Source organism: Ceratotherium simum, chromosome 38 (genome assembly GCF_057802395.1).
Source record: "Ceratotherium simum simum isolate JZ-2026a chromosome 38, ASM5780239v1, whole genome shotgun sequence".
Lineage (NCBI taxonomy): Eukaryota > Metazoa > Chordata > Mammalia > Perissodactyla > Rhinocerotidae > Ceratotherium > Ceratotherium simum.
In genome coordinates this window covers 3,328,186-3,340,100 of record NC_141937.1, presented here as the reverse complement: position 1 = coordinate 3,340,100, position 11,915 = coordinate 3,328,186, and the positions used below count along the sequence as shown (strand labels likewise).

The following is an 11,915-nucleotide window of genomic DNA, read 5'->3' as shown; positions in this document are numbered from 1 at the left end:
GGCAGGAGAGCCCAAAGCTCTCGGAAGCTCCGGGTGGCCTTTGAGACTGCTCCAGCCAGGGGCAGGAGCCTGCGGGAGCTGCTCCTGCAGCCCTGGCCCTCCATCGGGATGAGGAACGGGTGGGCACAGGCTTCAGCTGGCTCCTTCCCAGGATACATGCCATTCTTGTGAAATGCGGCTGCCAAGGCAAAGATTCTCGTGAAATGTGGCTGCTCCTCCCCATTCAGATCTGTGACAGGACAGGACACCCAGCACCGCAGCCGACATGAGGGGCAAGGAGACAAGGGCTCTTTGGATCATTTGGAGGGGACCTGGTGTCCAGGAGGCGCCAGGAGCCCACCCCATCACTCGTCATTCTGCCCACTCTCGACACCAGGACGGAGCAGCCAGCCAATCCCAGGAAGGCCCTGTCATACACTGGTCGGTGCATCTTCTCACCGTAATAACTAGGACGCGTGTGCCGGAAATCTGACCAAGTTACTGGCTTTATAAGTGGAAAAAATATCTCTCCATATAAATATAATAAGCCATAATAGTAAAAGACCTACAGAGTTGGAAGGAACCCTACAGGCAGTCAGCGGGGTGGTGTGCGGTGAAATGAGTCCATTTGGTTTGCTGGGGGGAAGGAGGTGGCAAGGTTGGCACAGCGAGGTGTTGGGAGGTCCCCGTCTGGATCCTCTCCGGGCTGAGGAAGGAAACTGGACCGAGCGAAGGCGCCGGGGCCTTGGAGTCGGGCTGCGGTCCCTCCACTGGTGGCCGGGAGCGGGGTCCCAGGCCGGCGTCCGCAGCCCGGCGGCATGTGCAGGTCCTGCCGGCCGCTATAACCTCGTGGATGTGAGTCTCTTCATGCCCCTGCGCTGAGCCAGGCTGGACGACAGCACAGGCTCCAGCCTCGGGGCCTGAGGGGTTCTGTTGAGAGCAAAGTAGGTGGCGGCCATCGCACCCTGCAAAACGAAGGGAAAGGGCTGGTGACCATGGTGCCCACCCACTCCTGCCTGGGAATCTGGAGCAGGGACTTCTCTGAGCCTGTTTCCCCTATGCACAGGGGGAGGGAAGACCACTGCAGGGCCGCTGGAGCACCGAGTGCAGTGAGCTCGCTGCTGTGTCCAGCACACACTGGGCCCTTGGAAATAATGACGATTTTGTCCTTATTACTGGGTCCATCTACCACCCCATGCCAACCTCGCACTATGCTTGTGACTTGGGGTAGATTTTTCAGATTCGCTCAGAGCCCCAGGATGAGGTCAACGGCTTCCACTTCTGGCAGTGGGCCAGGTCTGCCCTGCGGCCTGCTGGGTCCACGGGAGTGCATGCGTGACAACGGCCAGGGTCTGTCCACCCCCAGCTTTGCCGCTCTGAGGAGGCTGGACTGACTTGGGCAGCTGAGTTTATCTTGGAGGAACTCTAAATCCTCAGGATGGTTTGGAAGAGACGGCTCCTAGCTGGATGACTCCAAGCCCTGCGTGGCTGGGGGCAGTCCACACTTCTCAGAAGAGGGGTCCTACCCTGAATACGAGGCCACCCGTGAGATAAATGAGCTCTGATGTGATCACTTGTCGAATAGGAACATTAGCCTGGTTTATGTACTGGGGGCCCACGGTCTCACACATCCTACTGAGATGAAGGGGCCACAGGGAAGTATTAAAATTGTAACCTAAAAGGTGAGTGTAACGTTTCTGGAAGGCTGTACAAGACGGGACAGGATACCTTGACAAGCAGCACTAGTGTGTTAACATGGTGTATTACCACAATAGTGGATTTGGTACAAGATGTGTCTCAGCCCTCCATGGGCCGATCCTAAGGCCTGGGAGTGGTGTGGCCTCAGTCCTTCTCCTTGCAGGGCTCCAAGCAGCCAGCACCAAGCGTGTGAGGTGGGACCTGCCTGTTCCTGCAGTGTACACCCCCTAGTCCTCTGGATGTCCATCAGTCTATCTGGGTTGCACAAGAGAGCGCCAGTGCGTCACAACCGAGGTGACCAGAAGCCACTGTCCTGTTCTAGGTAGGTTCAGGGACACATGACTGCAGTGACTCGTAAGTAATAACTGTACCACAAGGTCAGAAAAAATAAGGTTGGGGACTGTCAGATGGCAAGGTCTACCATGACACATTAATTAAATGAGCTGCTACCCTGTGGGTGAAAACTTCTTTTTTTTTTTTTTTTGTGAGGAAGATCAGCCCTGAGCTAACATCCGTTGCCAATACCCCTCTTTTTGCTGAGGAAGACTGGCTCTGGGCTAACATCCATGACCATCTTCTTCTACTTTATATGGGATGCCTCCACAGCATGGCTTGACAAGCTGTGCATCGGTGTGCGCCCGGGATCCGAACCTGCGAATCCTGGGCCACCGAAGCAGAGCTCATGCACTTAACCGCTTGCACCACCGGGCCGGCCCCCTGAAAACTTCTTGAACCAGGGAATAAGACATTCTTGCTGACGTCTGCTGGGAGCTGCTGGTTGTGTCCTGGTCTTTGCTCAGTCTACAGCCTGGTGTCTCTTTCATGGCCCCTCAGTCTCAGGACCCTCTAATTTAAGAGGCAAAGCCAAGTTCCATGTGGCATGTGCCGTGTGAAATCTATTAGGAATATTAAGTGAGAGAGCAGTGTGCAGAGCCGGGGTCTGCAAACCATGGCCCTCGGGACCACCCAGCAGCTGCCTGTTTTTATAAAGAAAGTGTAGCTGAAGTGCAGCCACATCCGTCTACTTACATATTGTCTACGGCTGTTTCTGCGCCACAACAGAAGAGTTAAGCAGTTGAGACAGACATCTGGCTCAAAAAGCCTAAAATATTTACCCTCTGGGCCTTCACGGAGAAGTTTGCAGATTTTTGGTCTAGAATTGAGGACTTTGAAACCTAGAGTTGGTCCAGCCTCAAGATTCCCTCCCTCTGCCTCTCTCTCTCCTCCCTATCTCTTTCCATCTCTCTGTCTCTGTCTCTCTCTCCTCTCTCCCTATCTCTATGTCTCCCTCCGTCTGTCTGTCTGTCTCTTCTCTCTCCCTCTCTCCGTCTCCTATTTCTCTCTCTCTCCCTCTCGCTCTCCTCTGTCTCTGTCTCTTTCTTACACACACACATACACAGAAAATGTAACTGTTAAGGAATGTTGTAACTTATTGAGTTTTGTGTGTCACTGAACATAGGTGATGAAATGTGGAAAAGTAAATAAATTAGGGATACCTATTTGTGCCTGTTATTGGTTCCCTTTCTGCACACTCTGACTTCTTTAGGTTAACCGCAAGGTATCAGAGCAACTTTTCTGGTCTCCCCCGCCCGTTTTGCTCTCATGCCCACTGTCGGTACCTTCACCAGGTGGACGTCTTGTCTGCTGAGCTGGTTTTGGGAGAGGTACTCTCTGTTCACAATCCACGGGTGTTTCAGGACTTGAACTGCCGTCAGGCGCTGATGGGGGTCCACGTGGAGCATCTTGGATACGACGTCCTGTGAGGAAGGTCGGAGAGGGGAAGAAGGGAGGTAATTGGTGCTGGTTCACAGAGTCTTCCTGGCAAAATTCCTTTTCTCTCCCTTATGGCAAAACCTTACCGCTGTTCTGAGAGTGAGTCTTTGCATTTGGGGGTCAAATGTTTACTTTCAGGTTTATAAGTATGTGAGTGGTTTTAGAATTTTAACCATCACCAACTCAGCCATTCACCCCAGGTTTATAGTGTATTAAAGATGTTATGTCTAAAGAGAAATGAAATGTGGAAATGTTAAATGGTACGTGTAAGTTATCAAAATATTATTTTAGGAAAATTATATCCTTCCAAAGAGAGAAGCAGAAATAATGAATAGCCTGCAGATATAAACCAAATCATAACAATGGATGTAGTTTGATTTTTATCAGGACTATCCACAAATACTTGCTGCAAATAATCACCAACCACGGAACTGACACTCTGTCGCCATCACGTATGTACAATGGGCTCCTGCCCAGGAGGTGATTCTCTTGCTCGATTGTAAAGTACTAACAATAAAAACTCCTAAAATTGGCTCGAAGACAGAGCACCACTTTACATTTACACGTGGCAACACATGTACGCACGTGTACATACATGTACACGCACATACAATTACAACTGTGATTAGCATCTGCACAGCATTCATGAGAACGTCTTCACACGTGACGCATCTGTTCTTGAGACTCATCAGGATCGTCTTTGGGGAAGAGGACGAATATTATTTTCCCATTTCATAGATAAAGATGTTGACATTTATAGTCGTTAACCAAGTGCCAAGGAAGACCCAGGGCAAGAATCCATGCTTTTCCACTAGCCTAGTCTCCTTCCTTTAGTGTTCCCACCACATTTTGAAGTGAAATGAAATGAATTGGAGTATAGCATAATGTGAAGTTGAATTATTAACAGAATTTCTAGTCATAAACCACAATAAAGAAATACTATGTCCTAATACAACATTGCTTTTCTATAGAGAAATCCAATGCCTTTTAATATTTGATAACATTAATCTTGGTAATTTCTTCAAACAAATATCTCCTGGAACTATTGTTGTTTCCATTTTCAGGTGTAAAAATGAAAGCAGAGATCTCTATTGACTTGCTCAAGATCTCATAGTAAAGTGATGTTTTTACACGGAACATGCAGAATGCAGATAAAGTAAAAATATACGAATCCATAGGCTTTGCCCGTTTTTGGAGGTTTGGATGTTTTGTTGTATGGTGAGCACAGAGAGGGAAAAAGCCACAGAAGGGGCAAGGGAGGAGAAGACATGGCAGTGAAGGGGCAGGAAGAAGTGGGCAAGGTCCTGGGAGACAGTGAAGCCCTGTGCCTGCAGCAGCGATCTTGGTAATGCATCCTGTCCTTGACTTCACTCCTTCCCGGACACCTTCTCCCTGCCCCCACTCCTGCTTCAGAGATCACCTCCCAGAGAACCCACTGGCACCCAAGTCCTGTTCTGAGGCTCCACTGTGGGAACCAGAACTAAGAGAAGTCCTATATCCAGTTGAGACAGAGTGGATGGAAGGTAGCACTGGGAGCGTCAGGGTCTGACACATGGGAAGTGCTCACTAAACGCCTGCTGCCATCACCTCCGCCATGACCTTCACCATCACCTCCACCATCACCTTGGAAACTTCCTCCACCATCACCTCCACCATCTCCTCCACCATCATCTCCACCAAGACATCATCTCCTCCATTTCCATCATCTCCTCCACCATCATCTCCTCTGCCATCACCTCCATCGTCTCCATACCACCTCCACCATCACCTCCATCATCTCCACCATCTCCATCCTCACCCCTGCCATCACCTTCCCCATCACCTCCATCACTTTGTCTACCATCTCCTCCACCATGAGCTCCACAATCTTCACCATCTCCTCCACTATCATCTCCACCATTTCCATCATCTCCTCTGCCATCACCTCCATCGTCTCCATCCCACCTCCACCATCACCTCCATCCTCTCCACCATCTCCATCATCACCTCTGCCATCACCTTCACCATCACCTCCATCACCTTGGCCACTTTGTCTACCATCTCCTCCACCATGAGCTCTACAATCTTCACCATCTCCTCCACTATCATCTCCACCATTTCCATCATCTCCTCTGTCATCACCTCCATCGTCTCCATACCACCTCCACCATCACCTCTGTCATTTCCATCACTTCTGTGACTTCCTTCACCATCACCTCTGCTATCTCCTCCATCTCACAATCACCTCCATCCTCATCTCTGCCATTTCCTCTGCCATCTCCATCATCACCTCTGCCACCTCCTCCACCATCACTGTATGAAGTCACGCAGTGATGGTGATAGCAGAGTTGGAATCAGAACCCGAGATCTGCTACTCCTCTTCTAGTCATTTTACATTAACACAGGAAATAGACTGTTGATGCTGTCTCTTAATAGTGGTTGGATTATTAGAGAAGAATTTAATGATCTGAACTAAAAAAGACTAAGGCTGATGGATAAAAGAAATAGGACTGGTCACAAAGAGTGCAGCTGCAGAGAAGCCCAAATGCAAAGTATTTTAAAATAACAGAAGTACACCTCTGTACCAGAGCTCTACTTGATCAGTATGTGAACATTCGGGGCAATAATTTTGCAACGTCAATGAAAGTGTGATGGTTAATTTTATGTGTCAACTTGGTTAGGCCATGGTATCCAGTGTTTGATCAAACACCAGTCTAGATGTTTCTGTGAAGGTATTTCTTAGATGAGATTAACATTGAAATCAGTTCACTTTGAGTAAAGCAGATTATCCTTCATAATGTGAGTGGGCCGCATCCAAACAGTTGAAGGTATTAAGAGGAAAAAAGACTGAGGTTCTTGAGGAAGAGGGAATTCTGCCAGCAGAGGGCCTTTGGACTCGAGCTGCAACTCTACTCTTCCCTGAGTCTCCAGCCTGCTGGGCTACCCTGTAGATTTTGGACTTACTAGCCTCCACGATCATGTAAGCCAATTTCATAAAAATAAATCTCTCTGTCTCCGTCCCTCTCTCTCTCTCTCTCTATATATATACACGTCCCTTTGGTTCTGTTTCTCTGGAGAATCCTAATACACCAAGAGTGTAGAAAATGCACAAAGTGCTATAAAATATTTTTGCAAAATTTTTTTTTTTAGCTGAGTGGCTTACAAAAATCTATGAGGATAAAATATCTATATTATTTATATGAAAGGTGTGCTCTAATCTGAAATTTATATAATGTTATAAACCAATGTTACCACAATAAAAAAAAAGAACAAAAAAAGAAAGGTGTCCTTTAGCTTTCTGATAGATAAAATGGTTACTATAGAATCTCTATACCTAAGAATTAAGAATATTGGGAAATGAAGTCACCTTTGCTGCGTCAGATATGGAATCCCAGTTTCCCCCAGAAAGCGCATACTTTCCGCTGCCAATCCTTGCCAAAATCTCCTCAGGGGTATCATCTGGTCCGTTTGCAAAAGGGGTAAATCTGTGCAATGAGAGAATTTATGGTAATGAGCTTCCATTTTATAACCTAAAGTAAAGTTCACAATTCAATATTACCACTTTGTTTTTAAAAAGAAGAGCTTTTTCTTTTCTGTTATGCTCCAAATCCAGGAATCATGGTAAAGCATAATTTATTTCTTGATGCTATGTCCATTTTCCTACTTGGTCAATGCTCTAGGTCGATAAGGCAAGTGAGGAATGCTCTGTGGACCCAAGGAGGAGCCCTTCTGGGCTGTGTCTGGCTTCCTTGGTGACAGTGTGTTAGAGTGGCTTGCCCAGTGATTCGGTTTCCATGGTGAGAGTGTGGTATAATGATGAGAGCTTGAGATCTGAAGTCTGAGAGACCCATGGTTGATCTATTATCAACTCTGGGTTCTTTGACAAATTAATTTTTTGAGCCTCAGTTGCAAAATGGTAGAATAAGACACTCAGGGATCCTCAGCAGTGACATACACAAACACACATAAAATGCGTACAGTACTTGTCCTATTGTGAGTATGTCATAGATGGTTGTTCTGTCGCCCCTGAGCATAAACCAGGGCATGTCAGTATCCGCTTTCCTAGACAAGGAATTATGTGTGATTCTAACAGCACCTCCTCTAGTGGCAAAGTTTGTGATGCTAGTTTTAGGTACAGGCAAAGTGAGCATCAGAATGACGAAGTAATCCCACGGTGGGCCATCGGGAAGACATTGCAAGGCCTCCCTTCACCATCGCAGACCTCAGGCACAGCTCCAGGCTGGCGAGCTGCCCTCCTTTTGTTGCGAACACTAATTACTGATTTATTAGGAAACACCTCATTAAGGCCACAGAAAAAGCAGGCCATTCTCATTCTCTTGTCTGCTTTGCTGCAGTAAAGAGCACTGGAGCATTTAGAGCATCCCCTTTTTGCTCCTTCACTCAAGTATTTATTAAACTTAGAAACATTCAGAACCAGTGGATTTCTTAGGATTCTAGACCTTCCTGGCTGGAAGGAGCCTTAAATATCACGCAGTGTTCTCTTCTCACTCAAAAGTGGGGGAAGTGAGACCATAAAGGGCCAAGGATGCAGCCCAGGAGCAGCCTTCGTGAGGGGCAGAGCTCAGATCGGGAGAGGCACAGATGGCAGACCTGACCCTCTCACTGTTCTGAGACAACAGGTATCTCATCTGAGGGCCCTGAGAGTCAGTCACAGAACCGTTAACTGGCTGCCATCTTCTAGATGTTGTTTGACCTTGAAGATTTTATGGGTGCTTCTTGCCTCAAGAGGATGTCTTTAAGGGAAGATGTGACCTTTCAAGAGAGTGGCGTGCTGCGGAGGAGAGAGTGTGGACGCGTGGTCAGGGGCTCGGGTTTTTGTGAATGAGCTGCATTCTGCAGCCCCGGTTCCCTAACTCTGGGGACTTTTTTTTTTTTTTTTTTATTGTATGCATTCTTTTTTTTTTTTTATCTTTTAATGGTTTTTAACATTGTGAAATTTTGGGTTGTGCATTTTTGTTTGTCCATCACCATATATATGACTCCCTTCACCCCTTGTGCCCACCCCCCACCCCCACTGCCCCTGGTAACCACAGTACAGTTTTCTCTGTCCATGTGTTGGTTTATATTCCACATATGAGTGAGATCATACAGTGTTTGTCTTTCTCTTTCTGGCTTATTTCACTTAACATAATACGTTCCAGGCCCATCCATGTTGTTGCAAATGGGACATTTTGTCCTTTTTTATGGCTGCGTAGTATTCCATTGTACATATATACCACATTTTCTTAATCCAATAGTCAGTCGAGGGACACTTAGGTTGCTTCCACTTCTTGGCTATGGTGAATAATGCTGCAATGAACATACGGGTGCATAAGCCTCTTTGGATTGTTGATTTCAGGTTCGTTGGATAGATTCCCAGTAATGGGATGGCTGGGTCATAGGGCATCTCTATTTTTAAGTCTTTGAGGAATCTCCATACCATTTTCCATAGAGGCTGCACCAGTTTGCATTCCCACCAGCTGTGTATGAGGGTTCCTGTTTCTCAACATCCTCTCCAACATTTGTTGTTTTTTGTCTTGGTGATTATAGCCATTCTAACGGGCATGAGGTGGTATCTTAGTGTTGTTTTGATTTGCATTTCCCTGATGATTAGTGATGTTGAACATCTTTTCATGTGCCTATTGGCCATCTGTATATCTTCTTTGGAGAAGTGTCTGTTCATTTCCTCTGCCCATTTTTTGATTGGGTTGTTTGTTTTTTTGTTGTTCAGTTGTGTGAGTTCTTTATATATTATGGAGATCAACCCCTTGTCAGGTGTATGTTTTGCAAATATTCTCTCCCAGCTGGTGGGTTGTCTGTTCATCTTGATTCTGGTTTCGTTTGTCGTATAGAAGCTCTTTAATCTGATAAAGTCCCACTTGTTTATTTTTTCTTTAGTTTCCCTAGTCTGGGTAGGCATGTCATCTGAAAAGATTCCTTTATAACCAATGTCAAATAGTGTGTTGCCTATATTTTCTTCTGAGTTTTATAGTTTCAGGTCTCACCTTCAGGTCTTTGATCCATTTTGAGTTAATTTTTGTGAATGGCGATAGCACATGGTCCACTTTCATTCTTTAGCATGTGGCTGTCCAGTTTTCCCAACACCATTTATTGAAGAGACTTTCCTTTCTCCATTGTATGTTCTTAGCACCTTTGTCGAAAATCAGCTGTCCCTATATGTGTGGTTTTATTTCTGGGCTTTCAATTCTGTTCCATTGATCTGTGTGTCTGTTTTTGTACCAGTGCCATGCTGTTTTGATTACTATTGCTTTGTAGTATGTTTTGAAGTCAGGGATTGTGATGCCTCCTGCTTTGTTCTTTTTTTTTAGGATTTCTTTAGCTATTCGGGGTCTTTTGTTGCCCCATATGAATTTTAGTATTTTTTTTTCTATTTCCGTGAAGAATGTCATTGGGATTCTGATTGGGATTGCATTGAATCTGTAGATTGCTTTAGGTAATATAGACATTTTCACTATGTTTATTCTTCCAACCCACGTGCATGGGATATCTTTCCATTTCTTTATGTCATCTTCAATTTCTTTCAATAATGTCTTGTAGTTCTCATTGTATAGGTCCTTCACCTCCTTGGTAAGATTTATTCCTAGGTATTTTATTCTTTTTGATGCAATTGTAAATGGTATTATCTGTTTGAGCTCTCTTTCTGTTAGTTCATTATTAGCATACAGAAATGCAACTGATTTTTGTAGATTGATTTTGTACCCTGCAACTTTGCTGTAGTTGTTGATTGTTTCTAATAGTTTTCCAACAGATTCTTTAGGGTTTTCTATATATACAATCATGTCATCTGCAAATAGTGAGAGTTTCACTTCTTCGTTACCTATTTGGATTCCTTTTATTCCTTTTTCTTGCCTAATTGCTCTGGCCAAAACTTCCAGTACTATGTTGAACAGGAGTGGTAAGAGTGGGCAGCCCTGCTGGGGACATATTTTAAAGAAAATACATGGCTAAATTTCTTATCCTTGTTCTCAGGTGTCCTGAAAGGGACTAAGGAAGTCTGAAAGAGTTCACTGAAGACCTGCGAGGGTTTGCCCACACCCGACACCGGGGACAGGCCCGACCCTGGCCCCAGACGGGACAGCCATAGAGACCTCCGCCTCAAGCAAGAATGCCATCAAGAGCTGACCCCTATCTGAGGGTTTGCATTACCCTGCCAGCATGGTGTACAGCAGGATCCCCAAACTCCAGATGTCACACGCTGCGTCATAGCCCTGCCGCTTCAGGACCTGGAGAGGAAAAGCAGAGGACAGATAAGCACTTTGTGAAGAAAATTCAAGTTCACAGCGTGTTGTTCTGATGGGACCATGAGCCCAGCAGAGTGGGGGGTAGGGAGAATGTCTTCAGTGAGACTGTCATTTATTAAGGCAAAGCCAACCCTAATGCTCTGCAGTAGGATTCACCAATGACTAGCTCACATGCAGGGAGCCATAGCTCTTGATGGAACATGACAGATAGATTGAAAGGAAGCATTTAATTCTTAAGGCAGAAGAATTTTTTTTATAACACATAACATAAAATTTACCATCATAATTATTTTTAAGAGCACAGTACAGTGGCATTAAGCACACTGACATCATTGTGCAACCAACACCACCATCCGTCTCCAGAACTTTTTCATTTTCCCAAACTGTAATCTGTTCCCATTAACCACTAAAACACTCCCCATTCTCCCTCCCCCAGCCCCTGGCACCCACCATTCTACTTTCTGTCTCTATGAAATTGACTACTCTAGACACTTCATATAAGTGTAATCACACAGTATTTGTCCTTTTGTGTCTGGCTCATCACACTTAATGTCTTCAAGGTTCATCCATGTTGTGGCATGTGAAAAGATTTCCCTCCTTTTTAAGGCTGAATAATATTCCACTGTATGGATGGACAACATTTTGTTCCTCCATTCATCTGTCAATGGACACTTCGGTTGTTCCACATTTTGGCTATTATGAATAATGCTGCTTTGAACATGGGTGTTCAACCATCTGTTCTTGTCTCTACTTTCAACTCTCTTGGGTTTATACCCAAAAGTGGGGTTGCTGGATCACATGGTGATTCTATGTTTAATTTTTTGAGGAATTGTTAAGACAGAGAATTTTTGTGTGTCCCAGGATTACATACTTCAGTAGAGAGCAATCCTCTGATATATTTATATTTGAATAGCAACAAAGCAAGTAGCATAAGTGCTCATGGATTATTGCAGATTATTGAATTTAGCATTATATGTGGAGTCAGGAGAGCTGTGTTCAATTTCCTTAGACATGAAGGCAAGGATTCCAGCTCTTCCTCTGTGTATCCCTGACACCATGTGCTGTGCCTGCAGTGTGGTAGGGGTTCAACCAGCATATGTGACCGAACTGAATGCTCATTGTCAAACCCTTGCCTCATAGTTCACTAGCTGGGCCTTCTTCAAAAGTCACTTCAACACACTGAGCCTGTGAAACGCGGCTAATAGTATCTACCCTGTCCATGTC

The 11,915-nt window shown here is 45.5% G+C and overlaps 1 protein-coding gene across 5 annotated transcripts in view; it reads right to left on the bottom strand.

The window, feature by feature from the left end:
• Nucleotides 1-467: 467 nt before the first annotated feature.
• The window catches only part of RPS6KA2 (ribosomal protein S6 kinase A2), a 370,158-nt gene continuing 358,710 nt past the window's right edge, over nucleotides 468-11,915 (bottom strand). For all 5 annotated transcript variants that reach the window (XM_087425031.1, XM_087425032.1, XM_087425033.1 and 2 more), the window contains 4 exons: nucleotides 10,597-10,673; nucleotides 6,797-6,914; nucleotides 3,297-3,434; nucleotides 468-944 (listed from right to left, as the gene is read on the bottom strand). In XM_087425031.1, coding sequence (XP_087281157.1) covers nucleotides 819-944; nucleotides 3,297-3,434; nucleotides 6,797-6,914; nucleotides 10,597-10,673 — 459 coding nt within the window. In that variant the 3' untranslated portion in view covers nucleotides 468-818. The remainder of the gene's footprint in view (nucleotides 945-3,296; nucleotides 3,435-6,796; nucleotides 6,915-10,596; nucleotides 10,674-11,915) is intronic.